At 42.2% G+C, this 21,980-nt stretch overlaps 1 protein-coding gene across 1 annotated transcript in view; it reads right to left on the bottom strand.

Annotated features, from left to right (window-relative positions):
* LOC128689622 (balbiani ring protein 3-like) overlaps positions 1-21,980 on the bottom strand; it is a 127,491-nt gene that overhangs the window by 47,722 nt on the left and 57,789 nt on the right. The window contains exons 10-12 of the mRNA XM_070087711.1: positions 21,287-21,523; positions 6,362-6,598; positions 2,442-2,762 (exon numbers count right to left, since the gene is read on the bottom strand). Coding sequence (XP_069943812.1) covers positions 2,442-2,762; positions 6,362-6,598; positions 21,287-21,523 — 795 coding nt within the window. The remainder of the gene's footprint in view (positions 1-2,441; positions 2,763-6,361; positions 6,599-21,286; positions 21,524-21,980) is intronic.

The following is a 21,980-nucleotide window of genomic DNA, read 5'->3' as shown; positions in this document are numbered from 1 at the left end:
TACTTGGGAGTTTGTTCCACTCATCCACAACTCTATTACCAAACCAGTACTTTCCTATATCCTTCCTGAATCTGAATTTTTCCAACTTAAAACCATTGCTGCGAGTCCTGTCTAGGCTAGATATTTTCAGCACACTATTTACATCCCCTTTATTTATTCCTGTCTTCCATTTATACACCTCAATCATATCCCCCCTAATTCTACGTCTTTCTAGAGAGTGCAGATTCAGGGCCCTTAGTCTATCCTCATAGGGAAGGTTTCTGATACATGGGATCAACTTTGTCATCCTCCTTTGTACATTTTCCAGAAAATTTATATCCATTCTGTAATACGGTGACCAAAACTGAGAAGCATAATCTAAATGAGGCCTAACCAAGGATGTATAGAGTTGAAGAACAACCTGAGGACTCCTATTATTTATGCTTCTTGATATGAAGCCAAGGATTCTATTAGCTTTATTGCGAACACTTATGCACTGTTGTCTTGGTTTCAGATTACTGCTAACCAGAACTCCTAAATCTTTTTCGCAATCCGTAATATTAAGATCTACATTATTTAGTTTATATGTGGCATGGTTATTGTCCTGTCCAACATTTAGAACTTTGCATTTGTCTATATTAAACTGCATCTGCCACTTCTCCGACCACTGCATCAGTCTATTCAAATCTTCCTGGAGTGCTCGAATGTCCTCGTCAGAATGAATTCGACGGCCTATTTTGGTGTCATCGGCAAATTTGCCGATGTCGCTCTTTATGCCCTCATCTATGTCGTTTATATAGATTGTGAACAGCAGGGGGCCCAACACTGACCCCAGTGGAACACCGCTCGTGACGCTTCCCCACTCTGATTTCTCCCCATTTATGCAAACTCTCTGCTGCCTATTTGTCAACCATGCCTCTATCCAGGAAAAAATTTCTCCTCCTATTCCATGTGCTTTAATTTTCCTCAATAGTCTCTGACGTGGGACCCTCTCAAAAGCCTTACTGAAGTCCATATACACAATTTCATATTCATTACCATGATCTACCTCCTCAAATACCTTAGTGAAAAAAGTTAATAAATTCGTAAGGCATGAACGCCCCTTTGTAAAACCATGCTGAGATTCGTTGATTAATTTATGCTTTTCAAGGTGGCTACGAACTGCCTCGGCAATTATTGATTCCATAAATTTTCCCACTATGGAGGTTAGGCTTATTGGTCTATAGTTTGAAGCTAAGGACCTGTCACCTGTTTTGAAAATAGGTATCACATTTGCCATTTTCCACTTATCTGGCACCATGCCAGTTTGTAGTGATATGTTGAAAAGATTAGCCAAAGGTGTGCTAAGCTCCTCTTTACATTCCTTTAGAACCCTTGCATACAGTTCATCAGGGCCTGGGGATTTGTTAGGTTTTAATTTATCTATTTGCCTAAGGACCATGTCACTTGTGACCCTAATCGTGCACAGTTTATTATCGTCCTGTTCTACATAATTTATCATTACTGAAATATCGCTGGTATCCTCTTGTGTAAAAACTGAGAGGAAGTATGTGTTAAAAATTCTACACATTTCCTTATCACTGTCAGTGAGCTGACCCGAGGAACTTTTGAGTGGGCCTATCTTGTCCCTGATCTTACTTCTGTATACCTGAAAGAATCCTTTCGGGTTAGTCTTCGATTGTCTTGCAACTTTAACCTCATAATCTCTTTTTGCTTTTCTAATTCCCTTTTTTATTTCTCTCTTTAACTGAATATATTGATTTCTTAATTGCCCCTCTCCTCTTTTGATTTGCCTATATATGCCTCTCTTTTGACCAATCAGATATTTTAATCTATTGTTCATCCATTTAGGATCATTTTTGTTTGATCTGATTTTCCTATTTGGAACATAATTTGACTGAGCAGCTAGAACTATGCCCTGGAAAGCATCATATCGGCAACCATCACCACCTACCTGACCCTTAGTCAGGTCATTCCAGTTCAGCCTACCTAAGTAATTTTTCAGTCCTATGAAATCAGCCAAGCGAAAGTCAGGGACGGAGACTTGATTGCCATTATTAGGGGAATTCCATGATATATTAAAACTGAGTGATTTGTGATCACTTTCCCCAAGCTCATCATTAACCTCAAGATTATTAATTAGTGTTTCCCTACTGGCAAGAACCAAGTCAAGGAGGTTATTTCCCCTAGTTGGCTCTGTCACAAACTGTTTTAAAAAACAATCCTGGATCGTATCAAGAAAGTCACCTGACTCTAAATTTCCTGTCAAATTGCTCCAGTCAATCTCTAGGATAACATTAGGAGAAGATGACTGATCTTTTTCACAGTTTTATAATGTTTATTGATGGTCTAAAACTGTGCACTGTATATAATTTAAAAATAAATCAATAATGGAACCAATATAAGAACGACACAGATATGTGTTTCTTATTTTCAACAATATAAAGTAACTCATTACTTACTGTCACAACACACACAGCCAGGCTCTACACAACACTGTTGTTCCAAAGGATTTCTACACATTCTGTAGTCCACACAGGTACCGGCATTGTCATCATAGGTTGTGCAGTTTTCCGTGCAGGTGCCCAGAGAACGCTGATAGAAGGTACAGTTGTTAGTGCAGACTACGCGAGTATTATTAAGGGTAGTGCAACTCGCTAAGCGTGTTGTGCAACACTTGCAAGCGGTGTGACCACAATCATCATGAATCTCACGCTCCATGCTATGGCAGAATTCTCTGCACACTCCATACCCGTTGTCACAGAAAGGTTTGGCATTGCATTCTGAGGGAGAAAGATATGTAATAAATGGGACGTTTCACAAGCAGTTGTGACAGGAATGAATTACTGTTTAGGGAAATCTTCACAATTTGGAACATGCTTCATATTTTTGTGCCTCTGTCTAGCACTAATTCTTAGCTACCAAATACATCACCGCAGGTATCACCCACACCATCTATGAACAAAACACGTCATTTTTTGTTTCTCAGTATTTTGAATGCTTCCTTCTCCTGTATTTTCGTAATTTCAGTATGTTTCTGAAGAATAATTCTCATAAAATGATCAAAGGGGTAATCTATCATGTCAAGGAGTCTATTTGGTAAAAGAGATTTGGGCAAAACTTGTTCATTCAGTTTTTTTTTTTAATTAAGTCGAATTTTTAAATTGTGGACTTGATCAGTGCATAAGAAAACTGAGAAACAAAAGATACATGATTAGGAAAGCTTACTGAGAGCATTCTGAAGAGTCGTGTGGTATTCATTAATGCAATAAGATCACAGTAAACAGGTGATATCAGAAAATGAAAAACAACATAGATTTAGTTGATAAATTAAGCTCCCTGACTGATTTAAATTATTTTAACATGGTTAGTTTTGATGTTACTTCCTTGTTTACAAAAGTTCCAGTTGATGATTTATTAAGTGTCTTATCTGAAGATCTTGTTAATTACGATTTACCATTGCCAGTTTCTACTATCATTAAACTTATTAAACTTTGCATTGCTGATGCAAAATTTGTATTTAATGATAAGTTTTATATTCAGAAGTTTGGTATGGCAATGGGGAATCCTCTTTCACCTGTTCTTAGTAACCTATATATGGATTTTTTTGAAACAAGACTCCTTAATGCAATCTTCCCTAATATAGCTAAATAGTTCAGATATGTTGATATTTTATGTCTTATGCCTAAGAATGTAGATATAAACCATTTCCTTGTTAAATTAAATAGCTTAGCCCATTCTATAAAATTTACTGTTGAGTTTGAGGAAAATAACTTATTGCCTTTTCAAGATGTTTTAATTATCAAGGGTAATAATGACTTCAAATTTAAAATTTACAGAAAACCTACAAATAACTGTTCCTTTGTCCACTATTATTCTTCCCATCAAGATAGAGTTTAACTGTCGGTTTTCTCATCAATGTTTTTGAGAGCTTTACGTATTCGTAGTCCAGAGTTCATAGATGAAGAAATATCCAAAATTTATGAAATAGCCAATGATCTGAAATACCCAAGAAACGTAATTGATAAATCTTTTAAAATTGCTAGAAATACTTTTTACAATCCAAAAAGGGACAACCAGCCTTATTCAACTAAAAATATGTTGGTTCTCCCTTACCATGAAAACTTGGTTGATATGCCTTCTCTTCTTAAGACTTTTAATATTAAAGTTGTATTTAAAAATCTTGATACGGTAAAAAAAAAAAAAACTTTTGATAAAGAATTCCCCTCAAAATGCTGACGGATGTCTATAAGATTCCTTGTAAAATTTGCGAAAAATTTTATTACGGTCAAACTGGTAAAAGTCTCGAACTAAGATTAAAACAACATAAAGATAGCATTAGAATTGGGCAAGATTCTAATGCTCTATTTATTAATGTGAGAGATTTTAACCATTCATTTAATTTTCAAAACGCTGAGAAAGTTGTATCAAGCAAGTCCATGGTTGACAGGAATATAATTGAATATAATTGAATCATGTTTCAAGCATGGATTCAAGCAATTTTTATATCAGTGCACCACGCAGAAACAAGCGGGTATATACAAAGAAAGATCGCAGACTGAAATAGCTTGAATCCATGTTAGAGGCTTACTGACGTGCCCGGGCTGGGAAAGAAACATGGCTTGTGAACCAGGCTGCTCAGTCTATGTGGCATTTGTGTGGCCGAGTGGACTAGAGCGCTGCCGGGGAATCTTGACCGTCCCTAGTAGTAGTTTCGAATCCTGCTGACTGTGATCTTTATATATATATATATATATATATATATATATATATATATATATATATATATATATATATATATATATATATATATATATATATATATATACACTCAAAGAAAACATGTGATTTAAAAAAATATGATTATTATTAACACATCGGCCGTCTCCCACCAAGGCAGAGTGGCACTAAAAAAAAGAAAAACTTTTACCATCGTTCACTCCATCACTGTCTTGCCAGAGGCATGCTTACACTACAGTTATAAAACTGCAACATTAACACCCCTCCTTCGGAGTGCAGACACTGTACTTCCCATCTCCAGGACTCAAGTCCTGCCAACCAATTTCCCTGAATCCCTTCATAAATGTTACTTTGCTCACACTCCAACAGCCCATCAAATCCTAAAAACTATTTGTCTCCATTTGCTCCTATCTAACATGCTCATGCATGCTTGATGGAAGTCCAAGCCCCTCCCACTCAAAACCTCCTTTACCTCCTCCCTCTAACCCTTCCTAGGCCAAAATTTACCCCACCTTCCTTCCAATACAGATTTATACACTCTCGAAGTCATTTTATTTTGTTACAGCCTCTACACATGCCCGAAGCACCTCAACAACCCCTCCTCAGCCCTCTGGATAATAATTTTGGTAATCCCACACATCCTCCTAATTTCCAAACCACGAATTCTCTGCATTATATTCATACTACACATTGCTGTCAGATATGACAAATCTTCTGCCTCCAGCCTTCTCCTTGTTGCAACATTCAACACCCATGCTTCACACCCATATAAGAGCGTTGGTATAACTATACTCTCATACATTCTCCTCTTTGCTTCCATGGACAAAGTTCTTTGTCTCCTCAGACTCCTCAGTGCACCACTCACCTTTTTCCAATCATCATTTCTATGACTCACCTCATCTTTCATAGACCCATCTGCTGACACGTCCACTCCTAAACATCTGAAAACATTCACCTCCTCCATACTCTCTCCCTCCAGTCTGATATCCAATCTTAAGTCACCTAATTTATTTGTTATCATCTTACTCTTTCCTATATTCACTTTTAATTTTCTTCTTTTACATAATCTACCAAACTCATCCACCACTCTCTGCAACTTTTCTTCAGAATCTCCCAATTGTACAGTGTCATCAGCAAAGAGCAACTGTGACAACCCCCACTTTGTGCCAGATTCTTTATCTTTTAACCCCACACCTCTTCCCAACACCCGAACATTCACCTCTAATTCTTGCAATAATAACTCTACCATACACTTTACCAGGTATACTCAACAGACTTATCCCCAATAATTCCTGAACTCTCTTTTGTCCCCTATGACTTTACACAAAGGAACTATGCATGCGCTGCCAATCCATAGGTACCTTACCCTCATCCATACATTTATTAAATAAAAGCACTAATCACTCAAAAACTATATCCCCTCCTGCTTTTAACATTTCTATCTTTATTCCATCAATCCCAGCTACTTTACCCCCTTTCATTTTATCCACTGCCTCACGAACTTTCCCTACACTCACAACTGGTTCTTCCTCACTCCTACAAGTTGTTATTCCTATTTGCTGGCTTATTATTCAGGAGCCTTGTAATAGTTTTAATGTTCAGATGAACGTATCTTTTTATTTGAGTTAAGTAATTTACTTACTGTCACAGCAAGTACAGTCTGGCCCGTCACAGCTGAAGTTGGAGAGTGCAGTGAAGCAGAGTCTTTTGTCTATACAGATGCCAGGACAGTTATCAGAGTCTGGACACTTGGCTTCACGATAGGAACAGCACTTACAACCAGTGTTACCACAGCTTCCATTCACCACACGCTCCTTGCTGTTGCAGGATACTCTGCACACTCCATGCCCGTCATTGCAAAATGGATGAGCATTGCACTCTGTTGAAGAACACAATGTTAAACTCAGTAACAGTACAAAGCTTCAAATTAGTGGCATTTTTGACTGAAGACAACGATGACATGAGTACATGAATGTGGGAAAGCGACAAGACAGCCAGACAGCACAACTGGTCACCGTGATATGTGAGCAGTGTGGCAACACTTAAAGTGAAAATGAACCTGCCAGGTTTAATTTTTAGAATGTTTTAAAAATGTAAAAATACGACAGACTATTCCAACCAATATAGGTATATTGCGTCACTGCATCTCAGTATCATTCAATCGAACCCACTTCAACAAATGATGTGCTGGGATGTGCGTAATTCTTTCGAATGACAGAAATGCGAGTAAGAGAAAGTGAAGATTGTGTGTGAAGGGGGACCTGTGAGCCAGACACCTGCCTCAAGGAGACCTGAGAGCCAGACACCCGCCTCAGGGGGACCTGTGAGCCAGACACCCGCCTCAGGGGGACCAGTGAGCCTGTGGAGAAATTTTCTCCAGGAGTGGGGTATCAGCCCCTTCAGCCCCTTTCAGCCCCCTTCAGCCCTGAGGGGCCCAGCCCTCTCAGAAGGGGCAAGCATCTTGTTTGCTGCTACAGCAAGTAACTGATCCCAGATGCATTACGAGTGTGCGACATGGTCAAACGACCGCTGCTCCTTGCAGTCCAGTGTTGCAAAGTGTAGTTTAATAAAAGACAGTCCATCTCTTACCTTAGCAGGACAATTAAGGAAAATCCTGCTCCCACTTTATTACCATGGTAAAGATAGTGTACATTGTTGTCTATGCTTAAGATAGCAAGAATCAAGCATTCTGCTTTGCTTCATGGAGGAAGTGGCAAGAAAGCAAAAAGTACTAGGTCAGCTTTTCCTTTATGTGCTAGGGGTAGTGACGGTGTAGGAGGCTGTGGCGTCTTCAGATTACTTTTGACCCTACTGGGAGTCACATTGACGCCGGAATAACCAACAAAGAACACTGATCCGTGTGTTAGTGTGTACAAAGTGTCTCAAAAACATAATAAACACTTACAGAGAAGAATGTTCAGCTTCTCTAGTAAACAGATAGTGAATAAATGAACTAATGTTAATGAACAGTGTAACAACGAGTGTTGCGATCCAACAGAGTGTAGTGCGACATTCTTCAAAGAACACTATTCTTCAATCAACTCAACGGATATCCGGGCATAACTATGGGTCAGATACATATACCCAGGTAAGTGTTCTAACTCGTGATGTACTACTATTGACTGCGCAGTTGAGTCGAAGTTACGAGTTAGTAACTTATAAACCCCGGTGATAAGCGGACCTTTGAGTCCACACACGTAAGTTTGTCAGCAATCAGTGAATGAAATATGCTGACATAACACCCCCTAGGGGCAATTTATAATCTTACAAAATATAATTAATTTCAGCCAGTTGAAAAATGATCAAGACAGCTACTCAAGACCTCGTCTGCAGGGGCGGCTGTGTAGACGATTTGCTGTCTTTTATCAGCTAAGTATTCCCTATATTAATATCTTAGCTGGTAACCCATTTCTCAACAGAGCCAGACACCCGCCTCAAAGGGACCTGTGAGCCAGACACCTGCCTCATTGGAACCTGTGAGCCAAACACCTGCCTCAGTGGGACCTGTGAGCCAGACACCTACCTCAGGGGGACCTGTGAGCCAGACACCCGCCTCAGGGGGACCTGTGAGCCAGATACCCACCTCAAGGGGGACCTGTGAGCCAGACACCTACCTCAAGGGGACCTGTGAGCCAGACACCCGCCTCAAGGGGACCTGTGAGCCAGACACCCACCTCAAGGGGACCTGTGAGCCAGACACCCACCTCAAGGGGACCTGTGAGCCAGACACCCACCTCAAGGGGACCTGTGAGCCAGACACCCACCTCAAGGGGACCTGTGAGCCAGACACCCACCTCAAGGGGACCTGTGAGCCAGACACCCGCCTCAGGGGGACCTGTGAGCCAGACACCCACCTCAAGGGGACCTGTGAGCCAGACACCCACCTCAAGGGGACCTGTGAGCCAGACACCCACCTCAAGGGGACCTGTGAGCCAGACACTCACCTCAAGGGGTGCTGTTAGCCATACACCCACCTCAGGGGGACCTGTGAGCAAGACACCCACCTCAAGGGGACCTATGAGCCAGACACCCACCTCAAGGGGTGCTGTTAGCCAGACACCCACCTCAGGGGGACCTGTGAGCAAGACACCCACCTCAAGGGGACCTATGAGCCAGACACCCACCTCAAGGGGTGCTGTTAGCCAGACACCCACCTCAGGGGGACCTGTGAGCCAGACACCCACCTCAAGGGGACCTGTGAGCCAGACACCCACCTCAAGGGGACCTGTGAGCCAGACACCCACCTCAAGGGGACCTGTGAGCCAGAGACCCACCTCAAGGGGACCTGTGATCCAGACACCCACCTCAAGGGGACCTGTGATCCAGACACCCACCTCAAGGGGACCTATGAGCCAGACACCCACCTCAAGGGGACCTGTGAGCCAGACACCCACCTCAAGGGGACCTGTGAGCCAGACACCCACCTCAAGGGGACCTGTGATCCAGACACCCACCTCAAGGGGACCTGTGATCCAGACACCCACCTCAAGGGGACCTATGAGCCAGACACCCACCTCAAGGGGACCTGTGAGCCAGACACCCATCTCAAGGGGACCTGTGATCCAGACACCCACCTCAAGGGGTGCTGTTAGCCAGACACCCACCTCAGGGGGACCTGTGAGCCAGACACCCACCTCAAGGGGACCTATGAGCCAGACACCCACCTCAAGGGGTGCTGTTAGCCAGACACCCACCTCAGGGGGACCTGTGAGCCAGACACCCACCTCAAGGGGACCTGTGAGCCAGACACCCACCTCAAGGGGACCTGTGAGCCAGACACCCACCTCAAGGGGACCTGTGAGCCAGAGACCCACCTCAAGGGGACCTGTGATCCAGACACCCACCTCAAGGGGACCTGTGATCCAGACACCCACCTCAAGGGGAACTGTGAGCCAGACATCCGCCTCAAGGGGACCTGTGAGCCAGTCACCCACCTCAAGGGGACCTGTGAGCCAGACACCCACGTCAAGGGGACCTGTGAGCCAGAGACCCACCTCAAGGGGACCTGTGATCCAGACACCCACCTCAAGGGGACCTGTGATCCAGACACCCACCTCAAGGGGACCTATGAGCCAGACACCCACCTCAAGGGGACCTGTGATCCAGACACCCACCTCAAGGGGACCTATGAGCCAGACACCCACCTCAAGGGGACCTGTGAGCCAGACACCCATCTCAAGGGGACCTGTGATCCAGACACCCACCTCAAGGGGTGCTGTTAGCCAGACACCCACCTCAGGGGGACCTGTGAGCAAGACACCCACCTCAAGGGGACCTATGAGCCAGACACCCACCTCAAGGGGTGCTGTTAGCCAGACACCCACCTCAGGGGGACCTGTGAGCCAGACACCCACCTCAAGGGGACCTGTGAGCCAGACACCCACCTCAAGGGGACCTGTGAGCCAGACACCCACCTCAAGGGGACCTGTGAGCCAGACACCCACCTCAAGGGGACCTGTGATCCAGACACCCACCTCAAGGGGACCTGTGATCCAGACACCCACCTCAAGGGGAACTGTGAGCCAGACATCCGCCTCAAGGGGACCTGTGAGCCAGTCACCTGCTTCAAGGGGACCTGTGAGCCAGATATCCGCCTCAAGGGGACCTGTGAGCCAGACACCTGCCTCAAGGGATGTTAAGCCTGCCACTCTTTCCATTATCCTTCTACCAACGCGCGTGTACTAACAAGTGTGCGCTCCTGGCTTTGTTGCAGAGTTGGAACCCATTTTCCATGCTCAGTTTTCGAAGGGTAGACCCGAACTTTCACGCAATTAAGCCAAGCCAGGTTACGCCAGCCTCTACCTCAAGTTAAGCCAGCCTGCCCAGGCAAATTTCAACATGCAAATACGTCTGCCCTGCCCCCAGGACAGTTGTGTGTTTTTCTGCAAGTGTCACAGCTGCCCAGTGCTTTCCTGCATCGAGAAAACAAAGCAAAACCATCAGAAGCCAGAGTCAGTCACCCAAACCAGCCTACCTCTCTCTGTGATCTGCCAACCAGTGTGTCTGTCTTGCTTGAAGTATCAGCAAATACGCTTGTTAAAGCAAAAAAGAAATCCATGGATGTGGCTTATTTGGATTATCTTGGGTTAATAATCCAGTCTGCTTATTTAGCGTGTTTAGTGTGAGGGAGAGGGGAGACTGCAATGCTCCTTCCCATCAACACCAACTATCACCCTCCCGCTCCTACATGCGACCATCCACAGGTTTGGATAAAGATAAAGTTTTTTTTTTGTAAAGATTACAATGTGTAATTACAATTTTGGTTTAGTAAGTACAAAGAAAGTCACTATCATACCTGGGCATTTCGGGCAGAATGGATGTTGAGCGCATGTTTACTTTCACTCGCAGAACCTCCGGTTTCAGGTTCTGTGAGTTGTCAACAAAGCTCGTATTTATCTCAGATTCATCGACTTTTCTGTGAAGTGAAGCTGCTGTGGAGTCTACTACCATCTTGTCCCGCGTGTTGTGTAACTATATCAACTCCCGCTACCCCATAGTAACTCTGCAGCCAGAATGGTTATAACCATGACCATAATTTTTTAAGGGGTGGACCGGGAAGCCAACGGAAGGCCTCGGTCAGATGACCAAATGCTTCAACGGAGGGCCATCATCCTGACCCCCGTCAGGAAACACTTGTCCTGTTTCCTGACGACCTTACCTAACATAACGTCTTCTCACCCCTACACTACGATTATCGATCGTGTTTCAATTTATAGACAGTTAATAGCTATGTTATGCTTAACAAGACATTTTGAAGACTATATTAAGACTTACAAGGCTCAGTGAACATTATTAGTGACTCAGTGACTCCTACCTCAGTGTATATTTTCGTATATTTTATAGTTTAAGTGTGTCTTTTATTGTACATTTCTTGTCGTATTAAAACAGATTCAAGTACCCATGTCTGAATCACCTGTAATTAGTGTTGTTAGTGTTAATACAAACAACGTAACTTAAAGACGCCCACGAGCCACGTCAAAATCCTAGAAGTTCCTTGCCTTCTGACAGACATCAGACGGTTCACAGACCTTATCTTTATTTTCATGAACCTTTAGACACTTTCTACTTTTGATGGATCACCAAGTAACCTTGAAGCTCGGTTCACTACGATACGCAATGCGGTGAATAATGCGTCCGAAGATTCTTTCATTCGACATTCTCAATATTGGTCAACTCATTAACTCTCGTGACTGTGAAAACTTCAACTCTTGGTCAGAATATAAAACCTCCTGCGCAGCCATTACTTCCCAGCGACTACATATGACCCTTATTTCTTATTGCACGACTTAGTGCTTACAGTACTAACTAAACATAAAACTCTATTTAACTTTTCGACCCGTTTAGGCAAACTGTCGAACGCATTTGAAGTTTCATTTGAATCTTCACCCTTAGTACGTTAAGACTGTCGAGAGTATGTCTTTAACGCTGAAAAATTTACTGCCTTCGGTACTACTAGTCAGCTGTTATCTCCTGCTTTGCATATATATTCAGCCAACCCACCTCCTGTAGATATGGAGCTGTTAGTGGTTCTGTTCAAGGTAAGAGTATTTTCTCATCCAAGTTCATTTCCACCCAGGTATCCTATACTCCACAATTCTGCTACCTCCACAGCGCAACCTGTGTCTGTGTGGCATCACAAGATCACTCTAACGTTCAGTCTCATTTCTCATATTGGGCTAGTGCAGCGAGTAATCGCTCCAGCTACAGTGCAAAAGTACAAATAGTAATTACAATACTAGGACTTGCTACAACTGCGAAAAAAAGGACACATTGCCGCAAGTTGTTGGGGGCATTCAGAACAAGAAGGGCCATACTCAAGGGAATTCTCAAAGCAATATTCATCACTGTACTGTCCACATGATGCACGGTCTTCACACATCTCAGTTCTTTGCTCCTCAGGCAAACATAGATAACAGATCTTATTGTGGTCGTCCCAACCTTGCCCACAGAAGAGGCCGTAGAATAGGATGGGTTATCAGGACCACCAGAACCCTCCTCTAGCGATGGGTCTGGGGAAAATCCACGCACCAGAATCAGAACAGTTAGTTGTGACAGTAACTAATAGTCAGTACTCTATTCCCGTTCAGAATTTCTTTGAGGCCGTGAGCAATCTCGAGGATTTTGAGTTACTCACTGACGAAGACGATATTGGGGATGAAGTTGAAAATGCCTTCTCTGATGTCTCGCCTGCATGTTTGCACGTCCATTTCATTGCAATAATAGGTTCTTTAGTTGGAGCTTCCGTGCTTGATGCACCCGTACATGTGTTCATAGAATCTGGTGCACAAGCTAACATCCTTCTCTCTAGCCTTTTCAAGGATAAGCAACTCCATCATGTCATTCTTGTAGAACTTACTCGTAAAATCACCCTTAGTGGAGTGGCCAGTTCAAATCTGCTTGTCCGAGGTCAGACCTCCCTCACCTTCTCCATCCAAGTTTACAGCCTCTTTCCTCGTTGACTCGACTCGTTGTAGATCAGATCAACTTCCATAGTGAGCTTCTGCTGGGATTTACATAATGCATGACCTCCATAATGAGCTTGACCCATATCAGTAGCATGCACGAATCGACGATTTGGTTGTACCATCCTGGGGCTACCAGCTTGGATCCAAGATCTGTTTGCCACAAGAGAGTATGAAGTTCGGATTAAGTCTTTGCAAACTTGTGCGTTTTCCAGTAACATAACCAAGTGATCAAGCACTGGTAACACTGTCTCTCCAGTTTGGACACTAACTTCAACAACTTCTTGCACGGTTGCCTCAGATGTCAGGGGACTCTCAGAAAACCTCGGGCATTGAGATTATTCTTACGATATCTACTCAATCAAGTAGTGATTCCTCCACTGAAGACGCCTTGTCGGAAAGTGGCCACTTGGAGCAAGTTATGTCTTCTGTTGTTGATGTCACTAGCCATCTGCAGAAAATATCCCTGTTGCTGTAAGAGCTCACACTCGAGTGTCAGTTGTTGTACCTAGTGTTCCAGATGGTGACAATATAGTAGTTGACAGTGATTCGTGCAAGATAAAGGGTTTGTTCATCGAACCGTCCTTGCACACTGTACGAGATAAAAAGATCCATCTCTTCCTAGCCAATACCTCTGGTCACACTTCTTCAAGTGTGAATTGGATGACTGGTTTAACTGCGTTGAGTTTACTCTGTATGTCCTGTATACTGAAACGTTTGAAAGTTATTATCAGGACGTCGTCCACATAACATTACCATGTGACGTTGGTGGGTATGATGTTGGACCAGCCAACCAATTTACACTTGAAGAAGGGTTCAATAATAAGGTGCCATTTCTCGACGTCCTTACTCATAAAACAGATAACACCTTAAATTCCAAGTTTACAGAATGCCTACAAACTAAAACGATCTCACACACTTCTACTCCAGCAAAAATACTAAGGCCAAACGAGACGTTGGACTGCGTGCGGCCAGCAGTAACAGCCTAGTTGATCACGCCCTGATCCATCGGGAGGCCTGGTCATGGACCGGGCCGCGGGGGCGTTGACCCCCGGAATAACCTCCAGGTAACCTCCAGGTAACCTCCAGGCATTATCATCATCGGATTTTTCTTAAGAGTAAGCGTCAGGGGCCCAAGACTGTTCAACTGCCTCCCAGCATACATTAGGGGGATTACCAGTAGACCCCTGGCTGTCTTCAAGAAGGCCCTGGAGCGGGCACCCAAAGTCAGTACCTGACCAGCCGGGCTGTGGTACGTACGCAAGTTTGCGTGAAGAGAGCAGTAACAGCCAGGTTGATCAGACCCTGATCCACCACGAGGCCTGTTCCCAAACCGGGCCACGGGGGCGTTGACCCCCGAAACCCTCTCCAGGTAGTACACGAAATTTGCAGCCCAGATGCATTGTAGACAGGTTTTCATCAAGGTTGATGTTAATCCATTGATGGGAATAAATGTACTTATAACTTCAATTTAACTAACATCAACTGACATAAATATAGTGTAATATCATCTCCTGACCTGATAAATATAGTGGCAAACTGTTGCATGTGCACTGCATTCTGGTACACTGATCACAGGCCTATACAATAGACTTTCATGGTGTATTGGAAACCGATGTTAACTCCGTATCTTCGTATACCCAATTGGGGGGGTTGAGGGTTCAGGCCTATCACAGTACTTCACTTACTTTCCTATATCACTACACTATACACTATAGTATCACTATGTTATACCCTGTGTTATCAAAGAGACTTTTCTTCCACTGCTCAGTGCTGGAAAATATGGCTGAACACGAAGGCTGTAAGACCACACGTATTCCTGTGATTTCTCATCACAGGCTTCATATTTGTTCTTTACCAGTATAATGGGCAATTATTTTTTTGACCAGACCATCCATCTAAATAGCATAAAAATACAAAGAAAAAAAATCACTTGTGATATTAGCCGCAAATATATAACAACACTGTTGGGAGTTAAAAATGTCTACATCTGGCTAGTACTCGCTACACTAATTTTGTCCCACAGAATACTAGTATTTACTAATTTTGTCCCACAAAATACTATTATTTACTAATTTTGTCCCACAAAATACTATTATTTACTAATTTTGTCCCACAAAATACTATTATTTACTAATTTTGTCCCACAAAATACTATTATTTACTAATTTTGTCCCACAAAATACTAGTATTTACTAATTTTGTCCCACAAAATACTAGTATTTACTAATTTTGTCCCACAGAATACTAGTATTTACTAATTTTGTCCCACAGAATACTAGTATTTACTAATTTTGTCCACAGAATACTAGTAGTTACTAATTTTGTCCACAGAATACTAGTAGTTACTAATTTTGTCTCACAATGTTAGTATTTACTAATTTTGTCCCCCAAAACACAGGTATTTACTAATTTTGTCCCCCAAAACACAGGTATTTACTAATTTTGTAGCACAGAATACTAGTATTTACTAATTTTGTCCCACATTCACTTAATATGTTCACTGGCACAGTTCCATGTCTCTAGTACAAAAATGGTCTATAAAAATCCATTAATGTCACATAATTTTCACTAGTAATACGTAATATTACCACCTATAAGGAATATCCACTAGGAATTTTTATTGACCTAAGAAAAGCTTTTGACACAGTAGACCACGACATCCTACTCCACAAACTTGACCATTACGGTATAAGAGGCCATGCGCTTGCATATTTCAAATCTTACCTTACTAATAGGTATCAGTATGTCACCATTAATGACACAGCATCAACAACACAGCCACTTGATACTGGAGTTCCGCAGGGAAGTGTCCTTGGTCCCCTGCTCTTCTTCATATAAATCAATAATCTTCCAAACGTATCTCAACACTTGAACCCCATTCTCTTTGCTGACGACACGACTTATGTCATCTCTCACCCTAATCTTGCCACCCTCAACACCATTGTTAATGAGGAGCTGATCAAAATATCGACTTGGATGACAGCCAATAAACTTACACTTAACACTGACAAAACCTACTACATTATGTTTGGTAGCAGAGCAGGAGATGCTCAAATTAACATTAAGATCGACAACACTCTAATTGCCAGGCATAATGAGGGTAAATTCCTAGGCCTATACCTCGACAACAACCTGAACTTCAGCACCCATATCCAACACATAACCAAAAAAGTATCCAAAACGGTTGGGATCCTCTCCAAGATACGATACTACGTGCCGCAAACTGCCCTTCTCACACTATACCATTCACTTATATATCCATACCTCACCTATGCTATCTGTGCTTGGGATTCAACTGCAGCAACACACCTAAAGCCAATAATAACCCAACAAAAAGCCGCAGTAAGAATAATCACTAAATCCCATCCCTGGCAACCCCCCCCCCCCCCCCACTCTTCATAGATCTAAACTTACTCCCTGTTCAGTACATCCACACTTACTACTGTGCAATCTACATCTACAGGACCTTAAATTCCAATATTAACCTTGACCTAAAACGCTTTCTTGATAGTTGTGACAGAACCCACAGGCACAACACCAGACACAAACATCTCTATGACATTCCCCGTGTCCGACTAAACCTTTACAAAAATTCAATGTATGTCAAAGGCCCTAAAATCTGGAACACCCTACCTGAAAATTCTAAAACTGCAGACACATTCATCACCTTCAAAACTACCATCAGAAAACATCTTATCTCCCTGATACACCCTGTCAACTAATTATACGAATACCACCTGGTGGTTAACACTTACACTCACCCATTTGACCATAAACAGAAATATCAATCTCAATCTCAAAATAATGAATCTTAACTAGTCATAAGTTGGCCTGTGATACTCCAATACTGAAACTATGTATAGTGCCAAAACAAAAGCATTCACATTGCTAAACTCACAAACTAGTATTTAGTCACTTAGCCATAATACCAACTTACCTCATAATTTGTAATATTTTAAACTTAAGATTTAATCTAAGTCTGCCCGAAATGCCTAGCCATGCTAGGTGTTCTAGTGGTACACTCTGTAATTATTATTTTACTACATGTAAACCACACAATAACCAAATTATGTAAACTCAGCATTGTAATCCTTATAGAGAATAAACTTTGAATTATCTCTTAGTATTAACTAGTGCCACCTAATATTCACTAGTACCACCTAGTGTCCACTAGTACCACCTAATATTCACTAGTACCACCCAATATTCACTAGTACCACCCAATATTCACTAGTACCACCCAATATTCACTAGTACCACATAGAATTCATTAGTACCACCTATTATTCACTAGTACTACCTAGTATTCACTAGTACCACCTAGAATTCACTAGTACCAACTAATATTCACTACAACCTAGTATTCATTAGTACCACCTAGAATTCACTAGTATCACCTAGTATTCACTAGTACCACCTAGAATTCACTAGTACCACCTAGAATTCACTAGTACCATCTAGTATTCATTGGTATCACCTAGTATTCACTAGTACCACATAATATTCATTCTTACCACCTAGTATTCATTGGTACCACCTATTCACTAGTACCACCTAGTATTCATTGGTACCACCTATTCACTAGTACCACCTAGTATTCATTGGTACCACCTAGAATTCACGAGTACAACCTAGTATTCACTTTTACCATCTAGTATTCACTAGTACCACCTAGTATTCATTGGTACCACCTAGTATTCACTAGTACCACATAGTATTTATTATTACCACCTAGTATTCATTGGTTCCACCTAGTATTCACTAGTACCACCTAGAATTCACTAGTACCACCTAGAATTCACTAGCATCACCTAGTATTCGCTAGCACCACCTAGTATTCACTAGTACCACCTAGTATTCATTAGTACTAGCTGGTATTCACTAGTACCATCTAGAATTCACTAGTACCATCTAGAATTCACTAGCAAAACATAGTATTCTCTAACACCACCTAGTATTCACTAGTACCACCTAGTACTCACTAGTACCACCTAGTACTCACTAGTATCACCTAGTACTCACTAGTACCACCTAGTATTCACTATTACCACCTAGTACTCACTAGTACCACCTAGTATTCACTAGTACCACCTAGTACTCACTAGTACCACCTAGTACTCACTAGTACCACCTAGTATTCACTAGTACCACCTAGTATTCACTAGTACCACCTAGTATTCACTAGTACCACCTAGTACTCACTAGTACCACCTAGTACTCACTAGTACCACCTAGTATTCACTATTACCACCTAGTACTCACTAGTACCACCTAGTATTCACTAGTACCACCTAGTACTCACTAGTACCACCTAGTACCCACTAGTACCACCTAGTATTCACTAGTACCACCTAGTTCTCACTAGTACCACCTAGTACTCACTAGTACCACCTAGTACTCACTAGTGCCACCTAGTACTCACTAGTACTCACTAGTACCACCTAGTATTCACTAGTACCACCTAGTACTCACTAGTACCACCTAGTATTCACTAGTACCACCTAGTATTCACTAGTACCACCTAGTACTCACTAGTACCACCTAGTATTCACTAGTACCACCTAGTACTCACTAGTACCACCTAGTACTCACTAGTACCACCTAGTACTCACTAGTACCACCTAGTATTCACTATTACCGCCTAGTACTCTAGTACCACCTAGTATTCACAAGTACCACCTAGTATTCACTAGTACCACCTAGTACTCACTAGTACCACCTAGTGCTCACTAGTACCACCTAGTATTCACTAGTTCCACCTAGTACTCACTAGTACCACCTAGTACTCACTAGTACCACGTAGTATTCACTATTACCACCTAGTACTCACTAGTACCACCTAGTATTCACTAGTACCACCTAGTACTCACTAGTACCACCTAGTACTCACTAGTACCACCTAGTCACTAGTACCACCTATAGTACCACCTAGTATTCACTAGTACCACCTAGTACTCACTAGTACCACCTAGTACTCACTAGTACCACCTAGTACTCACTAGTACCACCTAGTATTCACTAGTACCACCTAGTACTCACTAGTACCACCTAGTATTCACTAGTACCACCTAGTACTCATTAGTACCACCTAGTACTCACTAGTACCACCTAGTACTCGCTAGTACCACCTAGTACTCACTAGTGCCACCTAGTACTCACTAGTACTCACTAGTACCACCTAGTATTCACTAGTACCACCTAGTACTCACTAGTACCACCTAGTATTCACTAGTACCACCTAGTACTCACTAGTACCACCTAGTATTCACTAGTACCACCTAGTACTCACTAGTACCACCTAGTACTCACTAGTACCACCTAGTATTCACTAGTACCACCTAGTATTCACTAGTACCACCTAGTACTCACTAGTACCACCTAGTATTCACTAGTACCACCTAATACTCACTAGTACCACCTAGTACTCACTAGTACCACCTAGTATTCACTAGTACCACCTAGTATTCACTAGTACCACCTAGTACTCACTAGTACCACCTAGTACTCACTAGTACCACCTAGTATTCACTAGTACCACCTAGTACTCACTAGTACCACCTAGTACTCACTAGCACCACCTAGTATTCACTAGTACCACCTAGTACTCACTAGTACCACCTAGTACTCACTAGTACCACCTAGTACTCACTAGTACCACCTAGTATTCACTAGTACCACCTAGTACTCACTAGTACCACCTAGTACTCACTAGCACCTAGTATTCACTAGTACCACCTAGTACTCACTAGTACCACCTAGTACTCACTAGCACCACCTAGTTAGTATTCACTAGTACCACCTAGTACTCACTAGTACCACCTAGTACTCACTAATACCACCTAGTACTCACTAGTACCACCTAGTATTCACTAGTACCACCTAGTACTCACTAGTACCACCTAGTACTCACTAGTACCACCTAGTAGTCACTAGTACCACCTAGTACTCACTAGTACCACCTAGTATTCACTAGTACCACCTAGTACTCACTAGTACCACCTAGTACTCACTAGTACCACCTAGTATTCACTTGTACCACCTAGTACTCACTAGTACCACCTAGTACTCACTAGTACCACCTAGCACTTACTAGTACCACCTAGTATTCACTAGTACCACCTAGTACTCACTAGTACCACCTAGTATTCACTAGTACCACCTAGTACTCACTAGTACCACCTAGTATTCACTAGTACCACCTAGTATTCACTAGTACCACTAGTACCACCTAGTATTCACTAGTACCACCTAGTACTCACTAGTACCACCTAGTACTCACTAGTACCACCTAGTATTCACTAGTACCACCTAGTATTCACTAGTACCACCTAGTATTCACTAGTATCACCTAGTATTCACTAGTACCACCTAGTATTCACTAGTACCACCTAGTATTCACTAGTACCACCTAGTATTCACTAGTACCACCTAGTACTCACTAGTACCACCTAGTACTCACTAGTACCACCTAGTACTCACTAGTACCACCTAGTATTCACTAGTACCACCTAGTATTCACTAGTACCACCTAGTACTCACTAGTACCACCTAGTCTAGAGAACATAAAAGAACCAACAAGTCAAGGTATTAACTTTACATTCATTAACTCTTTTTTATTATTAAATAAACGAGAATGTAAGAAAAAAAAAACACTTTTTGCAAGTTTATTTGATCTAGTTTTCCATCAGTTTTTCTTAGCTAGTTAATTACACATCACCTTGAACCTTCTGGCAACACTGTTTGTGGAAGTTAAGAGATTGTTAGATGTAGATTATTATGTGGAGCGTTAAATCCGTAGGGATTATATAGTACCTGTGGGGAGGGCGAGAACTGGAATCTATGGAATCTTGGGAATTGGAATACAGATCCAGTTCCCTAGATGAAAAATATTTCACCAGCATTAATGAACCACCCATGATGGGTGTTAGATGTAGAATGATCTTGCTTATTGTTTGAGGTAGAATGATACTGCACATTGTCATATTTGGAATGTTTCGACACATTATTAGAGAGGAAATTATTCACAGATTAATTATTATTAAAATATGTATTTACTGTCGCAACATATTCAATGAATGTTAGAACATTCACCATACACTTACTGTCACAACATACGCAATCAGAGCTGGAACATTCATGGTGTCTGATTCGATTAGTACACATTCTCTTGTCCATGCAGACGCCTGGACAGTCAGCAGTGTTGGCGCATGTGGCCATGCGTGATGTACAGCATCTGCAGCCAGTAGTGTTATCACACACTCCAGCATCACGCTCCTTGTTCTCACACTGGGCTCGGCACACTCCATGACCGTCATCACACAACTTCTGATTATTGCACTCTGTTGAGGTACACACTTGGAATATTTTGAAATACACATATGAAACACACAAGAAATATGTTGAAGAACACACAAGGAATATGTTGAAGAACACACAAGGAATATGTTGAAGTTCCCAATGAATGTTAATAAACAGCCTTAAAGTTTCGGAGACAAGTTTATTCCACTTGCATAAAAAAGCATTATGAAGCATAATAACATTTTCAAAGACTACAACAATCTATCACATCTGCTAGGAAAATTTTAGGATGGATAATGAGAACCTTCAGAACTAGGGATGCCAAATCCATGATGATTCTCTTCAAATCGCTTGTTCTCTCTAAGCAGGAATATTGCTGTACACTAACAGAGCCTTTCGAGGCAGGCGAAATTGCTGACCTAGAGAATACTGTAGAGAGCCTTCACGGCACACACAAATACGATAAAACACCTAAATTACTTGGAAAGGTTGAAGTTC

Source organism: Cherax quadricarinatus, chromosome 22 (assembly GCF_038502225.1).
Source record: "Cherax quadricarinatus isolate ZL_2023a chromosome 22, ASM3850222v1, whole genome shotgun sequence".
Taxonomy (NCBI): Eukaryota; Metazoa; Arthropoda; class Malacostraca; order Decapoda; family Parastacidae; genus Cherax; species Cherax quadricarinatus.
Note: the sequence above shows the minus strand (reverse complement) of the source record. Positions and strands in the feature narration are given on the sequence as shown.